We start from the raw sequence: 18,900 nt of genomic DNA, 5'->3' as shown, positions 1-18,900 counted from the left end.
CAGAGCGGCTTTGGCAAGCACACGGCTTCCAGCAGCAGCAGCACGCGGCAGTAAAATGGCGGCGGCAGGCAGTGTGTGTAGAGGACCGCACCGAACACGAGGAGAGAATGAGAGAGCCGTGCCGCACTGCCTCTTTTATGGGGTTTTCTGCGCTCCTGATTGGCCGGTTTTGTATTTCCGGGCTTTTCAGCCAATCAGACAGGACCTAGTCCCGCCCCTGCTTCCAGCCGCGGCTCCTCCCCCATAGCCTACACAGAGAAGGTTCAGCGCCACGTGGAGATGCCATTTTAAGTCAGTTTTGTCTGCTGACTCAAAGGACATTTCATGTTCATGTAAGGAAATACCTGGTCCTTCACAGTTTCTTATAAAATACACTAGGTGGGATTCAGTTACTCTTTCTGTCTCTCCTAGTAATTCTTTGGTCAACCACTTTGCCATTTGTAAAGCAGTATGAAGTCAGGGAAGCAAGACTGAAGGACTAGGCAAAGCAGGGGTTTTGTCTCATGTGTAATATTTGATGTACTACGGGTTATTTTTAGTATTTTTCATAAATGTCTTTACTGTTTTCAACTGGTTTCTGTAACAGAAATAATTATGTTGCATCAAGTATTAACACTGTTAGTTTATAAATTTATTTATTAAACACTCAGTAGAAATTCTTCTTTTGAAACTAAAAAGCATCAGAAGCCTGGAATGGGCTGTTTACTAAAGACGTTATTGGCTTGATAGGTTACAGAAGTAGCTTTAAGCATCTTAAACTGTAATAAGAAAGACACACATTTTGTCAGCTCCCCATCAGTGAAGTTCATGGTGAAAGAGCTGGGTGACTGAAGGGAGGTAGGAAACACCTTGTAGAAATTGCTGTACTGAAACAGAACCTCGGTTTGGAAAAAAAACAAACAAACTAGAAGTGCACTCCCCAAAACCAAAAATTATAAAACTAAATCCATTCTGGCTTCTTTTTTCCTAGTTTAGAGGAATGAGAAACCAAGAAACCATTCCACTTGTTTTGTTTTTTGTTTTGTTTTGTTTTAAAGATGGCCACTGAAAAATTCAAATATCCAGGAGTTTTGGGCTATTCACATCTGGAGGCAGCAGCATAGCCCTTCATTCTGCTCTTCTCTTTAGACACTTCACCCTTTCTTGTGCACCACCTGTTGACAACAGGAATCATGTGTATGTGTTGATGTCAGAATTGAGCGCTGACTGATGGCAGAGGGTGACATGTACTGTGGTTTTCTTCCTCCTTGAAAGTTTTTTATCCCAGGAATCTGCTGTAGTTGTTGCTGCTCCAGATAAATGAATGAATGAAGATACTGGGGAAGGGGTTAAAAAGTGCTGAAGAGCCACAGTTTTAACACAACTTGGGTACAACATTGCTGTTTCCTTCTCACCTAGCTTGTAGTTGTTTATGATAAAGTTTGCAAAGCATGTACCTATTCTATAATCTAATGACTTTTGTGTTTTGTTATTGATATTGAAGAAATTTGGGTCTGAGCGGCACAGGGCATTTATCTGCAGGAACAGAGTAAGTGCCTGCATATCTGGAGGGAAATGAGAGGGTGTGCCACTGAATTCTGTTGGAGTTTGTAGTTCTTCTTGGGTCCTTCACCATTTCAGAAAAGGCACAGCTGTAGTTCCGTGCTTTTGTTTTTTCCATCTGTTACTAGCCAGGTATTTGTGAACATCCTTCTAGGATGTGGATCTTGCTGAGGTTATTCATGTCTTTGTCATCTCTTAGGCTGAAATACTGCAATCCATACTTAAAGCAAATGTTCATAGGCCTCCACAGCATTTAGCTGCTGTGTAGAAAGTGTACTTCCTGAGTGGGCTTAATCAGCATGGGCTTGATTTTTTGCATGGCTTTGAGCCCTTTAATTCTGTAATGAAATTGCTGAAAGTTGCACATGTGTTGCATCTCTGAAAGTCGGGTCTTGGGAACACACTGAGCTCACGCCTCTTACTTTCTTCTGGCTTCCGAACTTGTTCCAGATGCTGTACTAGGCAATAGCAACTAATAGAGGAAAATGCTACTTTAGGCAACGGTAGAATAATGTAGAAAAACTGTTCAAACCCTTAGCCTAGAATTCATATGAATTACAAGAGGACCCTGTGTTCTGTGTTATCTAGTTATTGCATCTTACCAACACCAGAGATGTGAGGTGCAGGTTGGGTCTCCTGCCTAACAAGGCTAAGCCTACACCCATATTTTGGAAGGGTGGTGGAAACAGAGAGTGCTTATCCCCTTTGGTGGATGAAGGAAGAAGTTTCTAATATGAAAACACACACTGTGTGCAGTATCCAGTCCAGCCTGCCAAGCCCTTGTGATGCTGCAGCCTTGCAGTGGGAATACCTTCCATCAGTTGTCAGGGGTTCAGGTTCCCCAGCACCTCCAGTACCAGCACGGCCCTTTGGCAGGGTTGGCATCTGCCACCTCCATGTGCTGAAGAGGCTTATGGCAGCAGGATAAGGGAGCAGTGGGAGCATCCAGCATGTGGCGGGAGAGAGCAGCTACCAGTTAGTACTGGATTGGTTTAGCTGTATCACCTCCATACTAGGAATAAAAATGGTTTAAAAGCTCCTTTTGGAGGGAAAGGTGCTTGCTATCACACTGAACAGGCTACATTTCTGGTTTTGTAGCATGCTGAACAGGTGCATTTATTTCTAGCCCTCTGTCCAGGACAGTTGTCTCAACAATTCAAGTAGTGCAAGCATTGGATCAGAAGGCTCCATATTCGACGTAGTCCCAGGGGCCAGACAGCAGTCCTGAGCTCAGATGTGTTTATTTGCCCATGAGAGCGTGAATCATTCTACTAATAGAAGAGCATCTCAAATACATGTTTGTCAGCCATTCCTTCTTCTTTGAGCTGTCACATTCCCTGTGTCTGAGTTCCCATGGCAAGTCATGATGCACATTTTATTAAGTCCTTCCATGTACCTAGTAAAATCTCAAACAGTATGACATTTCTGGAAATCTCTCCCTCGACAACCAGGAATATTGCTTGGCCACGCTGTAGAGGTGTTAGGGCTAGCTTTAATCATGGTAATAGTGTTACAATACCAGTGTTGACATTTTTAAAATTTAGTTACTATATCCTCAAAGGGAATCCATGTGCAAATAGGCAACAGTCCAAGAGAACACACACCCCCCAAAAAAAGGAAGAACAACAAAACAACCAAGAAACAAAAGGAATACAAATATAGATACTGTATCTAGGGGTGCATCTTGCCTGGAAAGCTGATGTCTATAAAAGGCTTACAAACAGTCTACTAGAAGTAGTAAATATTAGTAGCCCCATCTTGCAGAGACACAAGGGCTTCCCATAGCAGTGGTTTCTTGTGAAGTTTTTAGATTTTAAAAAGAGCAAAGAACTATTGATGGACTACCATTTTTCTTGTTATGAACCTGCAACTATGTATCTTATGATGGACAAATACTGAATATCCTGTAAGGAGAGAAAGACAAATCCCTTCATTGCTGTTCTTTATCTCTGACTTGGGAGAAGTCCTGAGTTGGAGGGTCAGTCAGTTTGTTTTCTGCATTTCTTCAGCCCTACTCTAGTCTCTAGTGCTGATGAATTCTAACAGCAGCAGCTGAGTGCATGTCAGGGCATTTTATGAAGAGAGAAATTAGTACCATTGAAGAGTAACTCACAGGTGTGTGAACCCAGAAATGAAGTGGGAATTTGAAATAATAGGTATAGTGTTCTCAACTGAGCCTGGCTTTGGGTTTGTTTTTTCATTTATTTTTAAATATTGTTACACAGGTTTGAAAATGAAACAATAATAAACTTATTCAGAGGATTTAACAGGAATTCTGAGGGTATGTCCCAAGCGTGATAGTTGTCTTATGGTATTTAAAAGCAAACATGAGATTTAAAGCAAACCCATTCATTCCTCTAATAAGAAATAATAATAATACATGACTATTCACTGTGTATAATGAAGACAGAAAATTAAATGCAGCTCTCCCAAGTCGCATTTAGGAGCATGGAATTTATGATGTGCTGCAGTTCCTTGTTTATTGTGTGTTGTGTTTCACAATATCTGGTGGTCTCATGTTTCCATCAGTGTATCTTAATACCTGACATGCCTCTGTGGTGCCAAAACATCACACTGTGGGTTATCCACAGGCTACACTGGATTTATGATTTCCTACTTCACCTTTGTAATCCACATCTTTTCTGTGTCTTGATAGATAAAAGAGCATATCTTGCAGTGGCATGCTATACAGTTAATGAGAAAAATTTAGTTTCGCATGTATGTTGAATTGTGAAAGGAAGACTGAAACCCCTGTTCTTAATGTGAAATATTTAAAATCCTCATTTATTATGCCTAGATTTGAAAGGCTACTTATCAGCCTAGACATGTTTACACAACAGTATCTTCTAATTTAAATTCAATCACAGTCATGAAACAAGCCTGGCTTAGACTAGCTGAGGCTATAAACTTCATTTTCATCTTGTTAGGCCACCTGGAAGCAGCAATCAGTGTGTAGTCCTGACATCAGTGGTCTCTCTACTTCATTAAACCTTAATTTCATGGCTTTAATTCCCTTTGTAAAATGTGCTACTGCAGGATCCTGTATGCAGATTTATTCTGAAGCAGATAAATCTACATGCCATATTCCTTTTTTAGTGCCTTAGGTTTCCTTGGATTTTTATTTTTAGCCATTCCTTTTTTATAAACTGCTGTGAAAAGATTATCACCATAACAACCAAAAAGTAAATATTTTCTTAAAACAGTTCCTTGAGAACATATACTTAAGAATCAGGAATTCAGGGCATCATACATTTAGTGGTATTTTGCTCTGCTGTTCCCTTTTTCTGTATTAAAAAATGAGGCAGATATTGTTACTGTCTGACAATTTCAAACAATGATTCATGAAGGGAAAGCATCGCGAGAAGTAAATCAGAAGCAGCTACATATATCAGCTCTAGCATCAACATCTTAGGTTGAGGTCCTGCTGATGTCAGGACAAGAATTATGGACTTTTCATCAATTTTAGAATATTTTCTTGATAATATTTACTTCCTCAGCATTTAATCATATTCATCTTGCCTTAGGGGATACATTTCTGGTTTTATGGTATACTTCAAAATTGTATCTCATAGATTGAGTTCAACCATTGGCAGTAGGAATGTATGTTCAGTACAGGAAAACAAGAGAAGGTAATCGTTAATACAATCTTTTCCCCTTTCACTGTATATACTATTCTTTTTTGAAGAGCGAGTATTGTTTCGAAGTGCTACATTAACTCTAATTATATTGCAGTATGCCTATGGTATCTATAGATAGATATAATTTGTGCTTCTATTGTAGATGGTAAAACCAAAGTGCAGGGTCTGACCTTCTCAGAACACATTGCTGATTTTGCTGCCTGAATTAGGAATACTGTCCTCAGCCGGGTGGCTCTTGGGTCTGGGCTGGTGACAAGACTCTGCAGTAGGTCTTCCCACTCTATGCTGGCAGATACTGTCACTTTAGGCTCTGTGCAAATCCCACCGACCCCCCACTGGCAGCTAATACCAAGGCTTTTCTGTGAAAGACCCTGGATAATGTTAGACCTTTCCTGATGTTCATCTGGCTAAAGGTGACAAAGACCACCAAGTCCTAATCCAGCAAATGAAGGAGGTTTTATCCTAAACACTGGATGCATCTGAAGCTTTCCCTCTGGTAATCCCAGTGGGATTTTCTTATGGCTAGCCCCAGGAGAATGCTCCTGGTAAGTAACTAGGAACAGGTAATTTGGCCTCATGCCTGCCCTGGAACTGCAAGCAGAGCAGTGTTGATGAAGCTGAATCAGTCTACTACCATGTCCACTGCCAGTTTCCTCAGAACTGTGTAGCTCAGGGAGTGAAATACAAATTGCCCTGTAACTGTAATTGAGAAGTAGCCAAAATAGCTTTAAAGTGAAGCTAGACATCCTTCCAGATCTCCACCAGTTTGCTACTTTATATTAGGTAGGGTAATTTACCAATGAGTCTAAAAATAACATTGGTGTCTATTTTGTCACTCATAGTGTAAAGGGAGAAGTTTTTTCAAAGTCAGTGAAGACAGATGGACTTTATTTCATCAAAGGCAGCACCATAAGTCAGTGTACGAGTCAATTTAAAATGCCAAAGTGTACCAGGATTTTACTCCATTGATTAAATTATTCATTCACATCTGCAGTTGATGAGAGTGAAGTGATACTATAATGACTTCTCAGATCATAGATCAATCTAAAAAAATACTCCATTTTGTAATATCTCTGAGACATTAGCTGTTATTGCAGCAGCATATTCACTCTTCTAATGCTGTTTTTTGATTTGACGTACAATATATCTTATAAACTAATCAGAGACTTTGGTACTTTGCTGTGCCGTACATTTAAACATGACTTACTAAAGGTGTGTGAACAGAAGTTGTCAGTTTGCTGAATGAATTTTCTTGTCAGGCTTAATATTTTTACCAGAACTACCTCTTGGATCTAAACTGTGTTTGAACTCAGTCAAGCTACTCTGGATTTTTCATCACCCCACTGTTTATTTTTGAAAGACCATCTGGCAGCTCATAATTCTGCAGCTCTGGAAGAGTCTAACTTTAACTGTTCCTCATATTAGAGATTATGCTTTTCAGTTAAACTTGAACTCTCTCACTGCCTTTGTTGACCTGTCTTGTGAACCAGTGGCAACCTCTTTGTTCTCACAAATGAGAACAGCCTTTTCCTTCCCACTGGGGTGGAAAATGGGAGACATCCAGTTGCTCCTGGTGGATGAAGACACTGTGCTGTACCATGGAAAAGCCTTCCTGTGGGCAGTTCAGAGCTTTCCCTCAGCCCTGGGCCAGGTAATTCTTCCCTGACTCTCATTCCTCTAGAGCAGAAGTGTTGGTGCCTTTACCAAGTCATGAGGGCTCTTCTCCTTTTCCTCCTGGCTGAAGGTCTCCATAGATGTTGTTGTCCATACATCAAACATGATTTAGAATAGCAGTCTTCACCTAAAGTCTGTGCAGATGGTGTCTAGCTTGTCCATGGTCATTGAGTCAAAATGTTGAGACTAGCAAGGCTGGATGTTGAGTGTAGTGAACTGTGTTGTATGCACAGGCACTTTAGGGAATATAATCAAGACACTACTGAGGAATATGGAATTTTATGCTACTGATGTGCATGTTTCCAGTCTCTTTTGCTGTGATGGATACCCAGAATTCAGCTTTCATCTGGGCACAGGAATGACTGTTCAGGCACTCTCAGAAGTCTTTGCTCATTGTCATTCAAAATGTTGATTTTAGTGTAATTCCTCTAGGTATCCCAATGAACAGCAGTAGTTGGAACAAAACCTTTACCAAATAATTTTATTTCTAGTGACAGATCTTTTTGCTGCTGTGCATTTAAAATTACTACAATCCCTCATTTATCTGTGAGGCCGTGATGCAGTGTTTTCACATATGGTCTTTAGCAGCTCTTTTCCACTGCACTGTCATGACAGCTTCTGTTGGTACAGTTCTCACATCAAAAATTAAATATAACCAAATTGCAGCAAAGGTCATTGACCAGCAGTTCCAAAAGCCACTGGCAGAGGAAGCTCATGCATGTCTGGACTTTACATGTCTGTGTTCTGCAGGGCACCACGGGGTGGAGGAGCTCCTTTCCATGCTTTGTTTTTCCTAGTACTTTACCAGCAAAGAGAAGAAAATATAGAGGGTCAGCACAATGCTGTCTGCGTTGACACTGTGAAAGTGTGATGCACGATAAACAGTGCATATCCTTCATCTCGCTTAGAGTGAATGAGGGGGGTAGCAGCTAAACCATTTTACAAGGGAGTGCACCACCTCAGTGCCATTAGGAAGCAAAGAGAAGGATATTTGACTTAAAATTAGGATTACTCAAGCACCTTTCTGTGTTTTCCACCAGGAAAGAAAACTAGGAGTTGTTTAGTTGTGTGCCATGGGTACCTGTAGGCCCATGGCTTCTTAAAGAAATGCGTCCTGATTGAGAGCAGCTGGCTGTACCTGCAGGCTGCTGAGGGGAAGGCTGGAGAGGGTTTGTGCAGGTTGCTTTTTTTGTAGGGGCTGGGTGGGCACGTGTTGTGTGAAGTTTCTCTGCATGGGAAGGAAGAGACTGTCAGACCCTGCAACTTTATGGCTTCTATCCATCAGAGGATCCCCCCATAGTAGCTGCAGTACGGTGTGGGTCTGATCCCATGTCTTTAGGGAGGAAAAAAATTAGAGTCATCATCCTTTTTTGAAATTTTAACCACAGCCTGTGGAGGGATGGTAGTGTTTTATCTGACAAATACGTCACCATCTTTCATTAGCTGATAATAATCTTGGAAGTTCCAGTTTGTCTGTTTTCTCTCTTCTTTTTTACTATTGTGTTTTGTTTAACTTTCCCTGCTGAGCCCAGTGAAAAGCAATTATTCTAAATAAATCATGTGTGCTGTAAAGCAGTATATCACAATTAGGTTGCCATTATACTTTAATTAGGCGTTCCATTATTAAATTGATGTCTTTGCCTTCTTCCAGGTCTCAGACTAATCCTGAAAAAAATTCCCCTTTGTGGATAGATTTTAGTCAGTTGTAATTAAGAAGTATTCATCGGAGTTGTGGCTTTTCATTAAATCCCTTTCTGATTAGGATGGCTCCCCCAAGTACTGGGCGGATTGAATTTTACAAGATGTGTCCACTTGTGTGTACCTGGCCTGGTGGAAACTGTTTAGCACCAGGGAACTGGAAACAGTAAGTTTGTATCTCAGAGCAGGCAGGATGCCTGTTACGTGCAGTGCTGTATGCTTTTGTGTTGAGGGGCTCCATGGTTTGCATTGTTGGTCAGCACAGGGGAAAGAGAACATGGACATTGAATTAGTAGTGTTAGAGTAGAATATTAAAGGATAATGTTCCATCTAGAGGGTTACAGTAAAGGTCAGAAGATTAGAGTATATTAGAGGCTTAATTTGTTGACTAATTCAGGACTAGGGCTTTGCTGCATAATTTAGTGCTTCTCTGCCCCAAACTGATTTTACTCAGTGAGATGTATAGATAAGCTCGTTTCTATGTAAATGTGCCTCAGCTGTGAATTCAGATAATAAAACAGGCTTTTCTGACAGAAGTTATTCTAGTGGCAAAGTATGAAATGTTTTCAGACCAAAATCCTTGTCCTGGATTTAAAACAAGATGGAGCAAAAGCGTTACGTGGTTTTAGTATATATATCCATCAGAAAGAAGGTAAAAGCCTCACACTTTCTGTGTGCTGAATTACACCTGCTTTACAGGCTGCTGGTTGCTGTCCGGCGTTCCTCTTACTTTGTACACAGAAATAATAATAATAATAAACAAACCACTGGGACCAAAAATGGCAATAGCACAAATCAGTGAGGCATGAAGTGTAGGAGATTGACTCCAGTCAATCCAGTACTTCCAGTACTTGAACGGGGCTACAGGAAAGCTGGGGAGCGGCTTTTCATCCGAGAAGATAGTGATAGAAAAAGGGGTAATGGTTTTAAACTGAGAGAGGGAAGATTTAGGTTAGATATTAGGAAGAAATTCTTCACTGTAAGGGTGGTGAGGAACTGGAATGGGTTGCCCAGGAAGGTTGTTGATGCTCCATCCCTGGAGGTTTTTAAGGCCAGGTTGGATGAGGTTTTGTGCAACCTGATCTAATGGTAGGGTTCATGACAGGAGTTTGGAACTTGATGATCTTTAAGGTCCCTTCCAACTTTAATGATTCTATGAATCTATGACTCAGGATTGCTGCAGAAATGCTCCGTCCAAATATTTGAGGTGGCTGCTAGCAGGTCTTTTTCAACATCTGGTTCATACACTATTTTAGGTTCAGAGTACATTTTCATCCATTGGCCTGGCTTTGTATGGGCTGCATTTGTGATACCCAGTCTCTCAATAGTTTGAATGCATTTTCAGTTTCTTCTTGTGTATCCCAAATGTGATGGTGCTGGGTATATAATCTAGCCCATTTTTTGTGTTGTGAGGAATCCAAGTTAATCCCTAATCCCAGGCTGCTTTTCCTGGGGTTGCTGAAGGCTGCACTAACCATAAATGATGCTTGGGGCAGTTTGAAGAGGGCAGGATTATAAAACAAGTGTTAGGTCACTGAACAGCTAAAGAGTGCTCTCTAGAACTGGATTTTGTGTAGTGATAAGCACAGATTGCAAAATGTACTTGAATTACTGTAAGACATCAAAGAAAGGAAGAAGAATTGAGAAAGGTGAGGAATGGAAGCTGAACTTTATATCTGAATAATAGAAGAGAATAGATGTAAGGCACTAGAAGCCAAGAATAAAATCTCTTTTCTTTAATAGTCATAACTTATTTACTTACTGCTACTGTTGTGATACCGCTTTGGATGGTGTTACACTATTCATAGCATCTGCCTTCCATTGACATGAACCAAGGATGGAAAGTGAAAAGTCCATGGCATTTCTGAGGAGATAGAATGCACTTTGATCAGTTGATTACTTGGTGAAAATTGTCACCGTCGTTTCCTTCTGAATGTCAGTATTGAATTATTTTTCTCTGTTTCTCACAGTGTCTCACACTAGCTTTGTAGTGATTTTACAAAAGACAAGACTCCAAATAAGTTGCGTGGTCAATCGGCAGATCAGCTGGGGTCTAATGTTCCTCACTCTAAAACAATTTGAGAGTGATTAAGGACATTGAGAAAATTATGATAAAATTCCTGGAAAATCCAAGAACTATTTAAAAAACCCAAATTATAGATGTATTTGAAAAGAGTATAAGCAGTGGTTTTGGAAGAATGGGGTGAAAATAAATAACATCTACTAAAATGAACAGGGATATTGGGAACTGTAGCCCTTTTAATACTAGTATTTAAATTGGCATACTGAAAGCTAGCATATTTTGTGTTACAACATAGCAGTTCATACATACTGCTGCTCCTTACATCTTTAAAAGGGTAGCACTTTTCTTCCCGGGTTTAGGCCAGCTGCATTGTTTACCTAGCAGTAATATCCTGCAATGTTGAGCATCATTGGTATGGCAGTTGTGTATGTGAACTGTTCCATGGTGTTTTGCTTTACTGTCAACTCAGTAAGGCCAGTCAGAAATGACAGTGGAAATTGCAGCTCCAGCAGCTGAATTCTGGAAGAACTGGATTGTCTTAAACAGGGATGTCTTGTCTTTTGTAGAGATGGATGCTTCATTTCATCTGCATTGGTGAGAGGTTTTTCATCCAGGCAGAAAGCAAAAATGTGTACTTCTTTTTCAGATTCCTAGTGATTTCAAATGCTCAGCAAGTAACACAGGAAGTAAGTGGATAGTCAGTTTCCCAGGAAATTCATGTCAGAGCTTAGTGGAGTTGGAGAGTTGCATAGTAGGGCTTCAATATCTCATATAGGAAATACAATTTTTTTGTATCAATAGCTAATAGCATACTATAAGCCTAGAAACAGTGTTTTCTCCTTCCTAACTTGTAACATATCCATGAAAACCAAATCTCACGTCTCATAGTAGAGCAGAGATGTAATATGGGAGGCTGGGATATGCATATTGGGGGAATAAACTTGGCATTTTTCTATTCTGGATTTGATAAATCTAGTTTGGGAATGATAAAGAGTGGTGAGTTAGTTATGCCTGGTCATCCCTAGTGACTGAAAATAACTTGTTATTCCAAGCGTTTTATCCCTCCTCTCCCTTGTCTCCATGTATTTTGTATTTTATTTATAGTTCAACCAGCTTTTGCTTTGCAAATTGCAAAATAAACCTTCAGAGTCAGCGAGGGAAGACCGAGGGGCAACAGCCTCCCCCCGACCCGTCTTGTGGATGGAGCCACCTGGTCAGCACATTTGCCATCCCTATGGCTAGTTGCCCCTCTCCCCTGCACACCTCTTTTAAATGAGCAAACTTGGTTCCTGAAGTCACTTGTTGGTTTGTGTTGAAAAGTAACCAGGAGCCACGTGATGTTCCAGACAAGCTGGCTGTGGCTCTCATAGGAACTTCGTCAGAGAGCCCACGTCTGGGGAGGTGGCAAGATAGGGATGTATCCGCCTTAACATCAGTTGTAAAGTGTTGTGAAATGTGCGAAATCCGGCACCACAAGCCATACTTGTAGTTTGTCCATGAAGTGTAGCAGTGCAAACAATGCATGCAGTAATGATGAGCTAAATCTTCTGGTTTTCAGTTCAGCTCAACATACACCAAAGTATTTTTGTACAGCTTAATCCATAAACTCAGAATCAGTTTAGCACTCAATATATCTTTGCTCGCAGATCAGGATGATGCTTCTTGATCTGCTTTTAGCTTTCCCACAGATTTTGGCTTAACAACTCATTCATGGGGTTACTTGAGACCAGTTTATATTTTTATCTGTCTCTGTGTGAGGCAGCTGAAGAAGAGAGGATCTGAAGACTAGATACTGAGTGACCCTGAATGTCTAAGGCATTTTTACTGGAGGGATCCCCAGAGCATGTGGGTCTGTGCAAAGGGTCTATACCAGCCACTGGGGAGGGGCTGTGGGCCCAGGGCCTCATGTCCAGCTGCCAGCACCTGGGAAGACCGAGGACCCAAGGCCAGCATACACTGTCTGTGGACAGTTGCTGGAGGGATCCATAGCCTGTATGTATGCAAGGACAACAGGAAGGGTTTCTTCCAGTACATTAAAATTAAAAAAAAAAGACAAAGGGAAATGTAGGCCTGCTTATTAATGAGGCAGATGCCCTAGTGGTGAAGGACACAGAGGAGTTATTAAATGCCTTCTTTGCTTCTTTCTTCACTACTAAAGCTGTTCTTCTTGAATCCTGGATCCTGGAGATAAGAGATAAAGTCTGGGAGAGAGAAAGAATTTCCCTCGGTAGAGGAGGACCAGGTTAGAGGCCACTTAGCCAAACTGGACATCCATAAATCCACAGGCCCTGATGGGAGACATCCACGAGTTCAGAGAGAGCTGCCAGATGTTTTTGCTAGGCCGTTCTCCATCATTGAGAGATCATGGAGAACAGAAGAGGTGCCTGAGGACTGGAGGAGGGCTAGTGTCACTCCAGTCTTCAAAAAGGGCAAGAAACCATCCAGGGATGGTTACAGGCTGGTTAGTTTCACTTCCATCCTGGGTAAGGTCTTGGAAAAAATAGTTCTGGATGTAATCTCAAAACATGTGAAAGCGAAGAAAGTCATTGGGAAAACTCAGCGTGGATTTGCCAAAGAGAAATTATGCTTGACTGATCTGATGCCTTCTGTGGCATCGTAACTGACTGCCTAGATGAAGGGAGACCAATGGGTATTATGTACTTTAAATTCAGCAAGGCTTTTGATGCTGTCTCCCATAACATCCTCTTGGGGAAATTCAGGAAGTGTGGGCTAGATGAGTGGACAGTGAGGTGGATTGATAGCTGGTTGTGTGACAGAACTCAGGGTTGTGATAAATAAAGCAGGGTAGAGTTGGAGGCCTGTAACCCCTGGTGTCCCCAGGGGTCAGTACTCAGTCCAGTGTAATTCAACATATTCATCAACAACCTGGAAAAGGGGACAAAGTGTTATCTGTGGGAAACTGTTACTTTTCTTCCTCATGTTAGTCCAAACAACAGTATTCTCAACAAGTTCACTGATGATACAAGACTGAGAGGGGTGGCTAACACTTCAGAGAACTGTGCTGCCATCCAGCATGACCTGGACCTAGGCAAGTGTAGGGTCCTGCACCTGGGGAGGAGGAACCCCATGCACCAATATAGGTTGTGGATGGACCTGCTGGAAAGCAGTTCTGAGGAGAAAGATCTTGGAGTCCTGATAGATAGTAAATTATCCATGAGCCAGCAATGTGCCCTTGTCACCAAGAAGGCCAGTGGAATCCAGGGTTGCATAAGGAAGAGCATGTGTGGCCAGCAGTTCGAGAGAGGTCATTCCTCCCCTCTATTCTGCCCTGGTGAGACCACATCTGGAATATTGTGTCCAGTTCTGGACTCTCCAGTTCAAGAGAGACAGGAAACTACTAGAGAGAGTCCAGCAGAGGACAACAAAGATGACTGGGGGATTGGAGCATCTCCCTTTTGAGGAAAGGCTGGGAGAGCTGGGACTCTTTAGCCTGGAGAAGAGAAGGCTGAGGGGAGACCTTATTAATGCCTATAAGTATCTAAAGGGTGGGTGCAGGGATTGTGGAGCCAGACTCTTTTCAGTAGTTCCCAGTGACAGGATGAGGCCTAATGGGCACAAGCTGGAACATAGAAGTCCCATTTAAATATGTGGAAAAACTTCTGAACAGTGATGGTGAGAGAGCACTGGAACAGTCTGCCCAGGGGGATTGTGGAGTTCCCTTCTCTGGAGATATTTAAGACCTGTCTGGATGCAGTCCAGAGGAATGTGCTCTAGGCAATCCTGCTTTGGCAGGGGAGTTGGACTAGATGATCTCTAGAATTCCCTTCCAACTCTGACAATTCTGTGATATAAGTCCCACTGGGAGACCTTTATCCTAATCAATCAAAGAGGAACACAACAAGGCCTTTTGTTTTGCTTGAGTGCGGTGTTTTCTGTCCATGTTCATCCATGGCTGTCTGTCTGTGCCTGTGCATTGGGTTTCTGTATTTATGGGGAGGTGGGGTGAGGGGTGGGAATGTGTGCTTAAACTCGCTCCTTACTGGGGCACGGTTTTGCAGCAACCTTACCTCTACTGGGATATCAGATGCTGCATCTTCTTAACACAGAATAAAAATTGTGATGAATAGGTGTGTAGTTAGTGAAAGAAAATGTCCTATTTTTTTTCCTGAAAGTGTCTTTTAAAAGAAGGCGTCTTCCTCTGGTGCTGTTATTTTGGTCATGAACCTGATAAGTTCTTCCTCTGCTACCTCTTGAGTGCAATGCCCAAAACAACCAGCTGTGCATTGCAATCACTTGAAGCAATGTCATGCATCAAAAGAGCCTGAAATATAAATAACTTTGAGTGGAGCACACAAAGTTTAAAAAGAAGAATAGGGCTTTTGAGGCATTTTGTCATCACAAAATGGAGGCTGCCGCATGGATTAATCATCCTCTGCATACTATGCAGTTTATAGCCACATAACAATAATTACAAATAGACTTTATATTCACTCCTGAGAAGTGGAGTAAGCTTTCCTTTTCTGAGGTGTTTTTATAAAGAACATTGTTCATGTGTGTGAAGGATATATAGTTCTACTGCTGTAAGAAGAAAGTAATGAGACACTAAAGATACTGAAACTGTTGTCTCTTTGTCCTGAAGAGCTGGGCTACCCACCTGGTATTTTAGCCTTAATGGCAGTTTCTTAGTTTAGTTAGATTTAAGGTGCAAAACTGTCAACATTATTGGCTTTCCTCTGTCTTTCATTCCTTTCCCAATGGGACGTGGATATACTCAGGGTAAGGAAGATCACACAGATGTCACTGAAAGCATTGCAAAAAGTGTTTTAACCACCTACAGCTTTTCTGAGCTATGAACAAATACACTTACTTCCTTTTTGACCCATGAGATAGAGAGAATGATACAGCTTCCCATAGGGAAAATTCCTTCTTAAAATGTGCAGATGTAGGTTTTATAAGCAGATCTTTACATTCAGGTAGAAAAAAAATCTTTAGAATCAGAGACTGCCCTCCATCTTCACCTAGGATCACTTTCTTTTGCTGATTGACTGGTACCTTGCTTTTGATCTGAAATATGTGCTGTTAGGTATCTCCAGACTGCAGAGAGAATAAGCTTTAGTTTGGAGGTAAACAGAGACAACAAAGATACTGTAGTTAAGGATGCAGGTTCCAAACTGCCTGATCAAATCTGGCCTGAGGGAATTTTGTCCCTGCTCACAAATGGTCTTTCATCCACTGCAGTAACTTTTCATCTTTTTAGGAGATGGTCTTATAGCACATCTGGCATTGATGTATGGACCCTTTCCATATTAAAAGATCCATTGATAAACCAGCAAAGAATGTGCAGAACTTTTTTGTTCAAGTTTGTGCGAGTGTGCGGTGTGGATCCTGCAGGCATACTGCACATGCTGGAGCTGGACATGCTCCTTTCAACAGCTGTAGAAAACTGGTGAAGCTGGTCCTTTCCACCATTCTTCCATTTGTGTGGAGTTTTTAAATACGTATGACCCAAACAAGGAGCTTTTTATGAAATACTCTAATCTTCTTGCCTATGAAACCTGGTATCCTGCTCTTCTCTGTTTCTGATGTTTCTGTTCTTTCAGATAAGCTAAATCTACCTTTGAAGTTTTAATTTCTTCTTGTGTCAAATGTACTTTAATAGGTGAACCTTGCAGCTGGGAATTAGGATACTGGTTGAAGGTGGACACAATGAGCAGTTCACATAATCATCCTTTGCCTCAGTTTCACCATTAGTAATAGAGAAACAGTAATGTCCACTCTCCTGTACACAGCTGTTTGAGCTTTGTTCTAGGTAACTAGTTTAGAAGTCATAATGTAGCATAGACCTACAGTCTGGTGTGAAGCCCTGCTTGAAGGTAGCTGTCTGAGGATGATACAAGTCCATGGGTAAGGAGTAGAGGTTTCCCTATTTCTGATCAGGAATTCATGGGCAGAAACATATCTGTATGCTGAAGGCATCAGACCAACTGTGTGGGTGCAGGGAGTCCTGCCAGTCCAACATTTGCTCAGAGTCAGAAAATCTGTGTCTTAGGCAAATCTGAGGATTTATTGCCTGTGGTCCATGCACCTGTGATCCTCAGGTGTAAAGCCTGAATTTTTCAAGAGCATTTGCACGTAATGACAGATCGACTGTTCAGCTGCAAAGTACACAAGAGACTGCAAGATGGGTGAGAAACCCATATAAGCAAAATCTCTTCTCATAGAATGCTTGTTTCATAAAAGAATCTTAGGAAGGCTGATATTTTCTGGCCTCCCTTGAGGTTTTGTGTGCCAGTAGGACCTGGAAGCTATGGAGGAAAACACTTGTAAGGGATGGGTATCTTGTAGAGGTATATTTAGCAGCGCTCCTCTAGACTGGTCAAGGAACTAGATGATGTATGTCCTGTAGGAGGACTGTAATTCCTTCTGATGGCAGATATATTTGGAGTAGAGGGAGTTAAAATACAAGCTGTTCTGAAAAGGAAAATGCTTTGTGCTGAGGTACAGCAGGCTGGCCATCGTTTCCCTTTGTAAGGGCTGGGTTTCTAAGACACATTCAATTCTGGCAACTCTTGGAAGGAGATCTGAAAGCTTTTATCTTGGTAGAATACAGTGGTTCTCTGCCTAGATAGGATGTGATCCCATAGCTAGACAAAAGCTGGAGTATTGAGTTTTGCTCTGATAGACTTCCTGGGAGCCATATATAGCTCTGTAAAAACCCAAGTAACCTGCCACAAAACTGTCCGAGAGAGAGATTGTCAAGGGACAGCACAGTTATAAAATACTCTGAAAGGCTGGATAGAGTTTTTCCCTCTCTTTTGATATTTGGAATTGAACTTTAGAGACATTTTGAACATGGCCTTTTAAAGTAACTATCTATTCTGTTCCTGCAATTTTTAGAGCTGTAAAGGAAAGCCAAAATGACAAGGAAGGGGAGCAAATTAAAAAGGGGGGAGAGGCTAAAGCGTAGGTTTTTTATCATCTTTGCAAGAAGTAAAATCAACTATGAGAGCAAAAGTCTTCAGTTGCTGCAACTGGAGACAACTTTTCATCTCCAATTCTGTTTTGCTGCTAGACAGTCAGACAAATAAAAACAGCGGGATAAATCACTGCTGGCAGAACTTAATAGTTATGCAACATCCAGTGCACCATGCGCCTATTTTTAGATTAGTTTTACACTAGCAGAATTTAGTTTATGAAATCTAAAAAGAATGTCTGGTCAGAGGCCAGGGGATAAAGAGGGTATTTAGAAAGTGCGAGATGTAAAACCACTTATTACAAAGATGCCCTAGCAAGCCCTAATTTGGCAATACTGATACCCTTTCAAAAGTGGTGGCTCGATCACACTGTTGGAATTATACGTTAGTTTGTGCTGTGCATAATTTTGTTCCCAAGGCTTTTTGTTCAGATTCAGAACAGATGATGATTGGGAAAAGTTTGACCTTTCAGCCTAAAGAGATTCAAGCAGATAAATCATACTCTACATAGCAAACTTGGGAAAACCTTTGGGATTTCTGCCACAATTTAGACAGTTTTCAATCACGCTTTGAAGTGACTTAGTGTTCTGAATGTTGCATGATCTGTATTGACCTTTTTTTCCCCAAACCTTTATTTTAGGTGCCAACCTCGATGCTATCCATGACATAACTGTGGCATATCCCCAAAACATTCCTCAGACAGAGAAGCAACTTTTGAATGGAAACTTCCCAAAAGAGATTCACTTCCATGTCCAGAGGTATCCCATAGAGACAGTGCCCACATCTAAGGAGGAGCTGCAGCTTTGGTGCCAGGAGCGTTGGGAAGAGAAAGAGGAAAGACTCCGACACTTCTATGAAGGTGGAAAATGCTTCAATGTGACAGGGCAAGGCATTATTCCACCTTGTAAGTCTGAGCTCAGGGTCCTCATGATTAAGTGCATCTCACTCCTGTATTGGACTGTGTTTCCACTGGGTATGCTTGCACTGTTGTACCAATACAGCTCTGCACGATGGTATTTTGCAGCCATGATAATCATCTTTGTTGTGCAGCAAAAGATATTTGGCGGGCTGGAACTAATTGAACTGGCTTGTCATCGGTATTTTAAAAAGCAACAGAAATTTCACGTAATGAAAATAAAAAACAGTTAGTTCTGGAGTAGAAAAAGATGTAAAAATGGGTGATTTTGAGATGTCCTGCAAAGTTTATGCAGAGGGAAGAATTTTTGCACGAGAATTGTCTTTTACTGTTGCCATTGTTAGGTATTTGCACTTGATTCTGTGAAGAGAAAGAAAAATGTTAGTTATTATTACATGTTAAAATGGTAGGTTTTATGTGATTGCAGCATTGCTCGAGAGCAGCTAGCAACTCCTACGTGCTGTAGTTAAGAAT

The 18,900-nt window shown here is 41.3% G+C and overlaps 1 protein-coding gene across 1 annotated transcript in view; it reads left to right on the top strand.

Moving 5' to 3' along the window:
* Positions 1–18,659, top strand: part of LCLAT1 (lysocardiolipin acyltransferase 1) — a 66,176-nt gene extending 47,517 nt beyond the window's left edge. Inside the window, exon 5 of the mRNA XM_009995272.1 lies at positions 18,151–18,659. Coding sequence (XP_009993574.1) covers positions 18,151–18,659 — 509 coding nt within the window. The remainder of the gene's footprint in view (positions 1–18,150) is intronic.
* Positions 18,660–18,900: the final 241 nt, after the last annotated feature.

This window comes from Chaetura pelagica, unplaced genomic scaffold (genome assembly GCF_000747805.2).
Source record: "Chaetura pelagica isolate M959 unplaced genomic scaffold, ChaPel_1.0 scaffold194, whole genome shotgun sequence".
Taxonomy (NCBI): domain Eukaryota; kingdom Metazoa; phylum Chordata; class Aves; order Apodiformes; family Apodidae; genus Chaetura; species Chaetura pelagica.
The sequence above is the reverse complement of the archived record's forward strand: the minus strand, read 5'-3'. Positions and strand labels throughout refer to the sequence as shown.